Source organism: Octodon degus, unplaced genomic scaffold (assembly GCF_000260255.1).
Source record: "Octodon degus isolate 3935 unplaced genomic scaffold, OctDeg1.0 scaffold00027, whole genome shotgun sequence".
Lineage (NCBI taxonomy): Eukaryota > Metazoa > Chordata > Mammalia > Rodentia > Octodontidae > Octodon > Octodon degus.
In genome coordinates, this window is record NW_004524603.1 from 8,567,520 (window position 1) to 8,568,658 (window position 1,139).

At 46.1% G+C, this 1,139-nt stretch overlaps 1 protein-coding gene across 1 annotated transcript in view; it reads right to left on the minus strand.

The window, feature by feature from the left end:
• Cntnap2 (contactin associated protein like 2) overlaps positions 1 to 1,139 on the minus strand; it is a 1,699,165-nt gene that overhangs the window by 1,318,638 nt on the left and 379,388 nt on the right. The window contains 1 exon segment of the mRNA XM_012514194.2: positions 538 to 722. Coding sequence (XP_012369648.1) covers positions 538 to 722 — 185 coding nt within the window.

A 1,139-nucleotide genomic window follows, 5' to 3' on the forward strand; every position in this document is an offset into this window, starting at 1 on the left:
CTCTCTCTCTCTCTCTCAGATCAAGATATAAGACATTACCACATGGTTCTGTGCACTAGCCTGCCCAAGGTACCAACCATCTGCGACTCCTACTAGTGGGCAAACCAATGCGGGCACTTCATCTTGAATTTTGTACCTCCAAAGCTGTTAGCTAAGTAAATATGTTTAGGACATTAGATGCCTCAAGCACTTCACTGTAGTAATGCATAGCTGACTACTACACCCGTGGAATGATTACAAATTAAATTTATTTTGAATTCATTAAATGGCCCTAATAGCTTAATGTCTCTCTTCAAATTATTATTTTAGTGTCAAGATTAGATTCTTAAAATATGTGTAGTGCTCATGTTAAAATATCCATAATATAATGATATATATTCATAAATTATGTTATTATGCAATTTCCTTCTTCTTTGAGAAGAAATGGTACTAGTAGGTACACAGTTAATGGTACCGCGATACGGTCCGAGTCCCAGGCTGACACTGGACGCACAGCGCGCTCTACACATAGCGTGGTGTGACCCTGAGCTCTTGTACCTCATAATCCAGGTCCAGGTAGTCGAACTCCCCGTTGGTGCGGAAGTGCTGCAGGCTGCGGTCCAGGGTAAGGTTGATGCTCCGACCCTGGCGCTCAATGAGAACGGAGTGCCAGTGGTGGTCGTCCAGCAGGCTTCCAGTCGTCACAGATGTGTGGCCGTAGATGGGGCCCAGCTGATTGCTTCCTGAGTCATGCGAAGAGAAAGGAAATAAGAGGATGCGCACCCAGCCCACGGTGAGCACCTGGCCCACGCTGGCCGCCCAGCCCACTGTGGCAGCCCATCGGCCCACAGTCCCTCAATGGGACGAGAGAGACTGATATTTCCTCTAGACTCGGCCCCTTGAAGCTATCCGGGGAGAACCAGGAGGAGGCAGTTCTTGAGACACTTTTATGTTCAAAGTGCAGAAAAGTAAAGATGAAAACCAAAAATATCTCTTAGAAGTAACAATAAAAAGTGACTTAAATTTTTTTTTTACTATGCCATAAATTCTGCTAAATGCTAGTGGCTCCTTAGGACATCAGTGTCTCATGGGCCCAGAGCCTAAGGACCTGGTGAGCGTGGTCACTGTGGACCTGGAGAGAGAGAGAAAGAGAGAGAGAG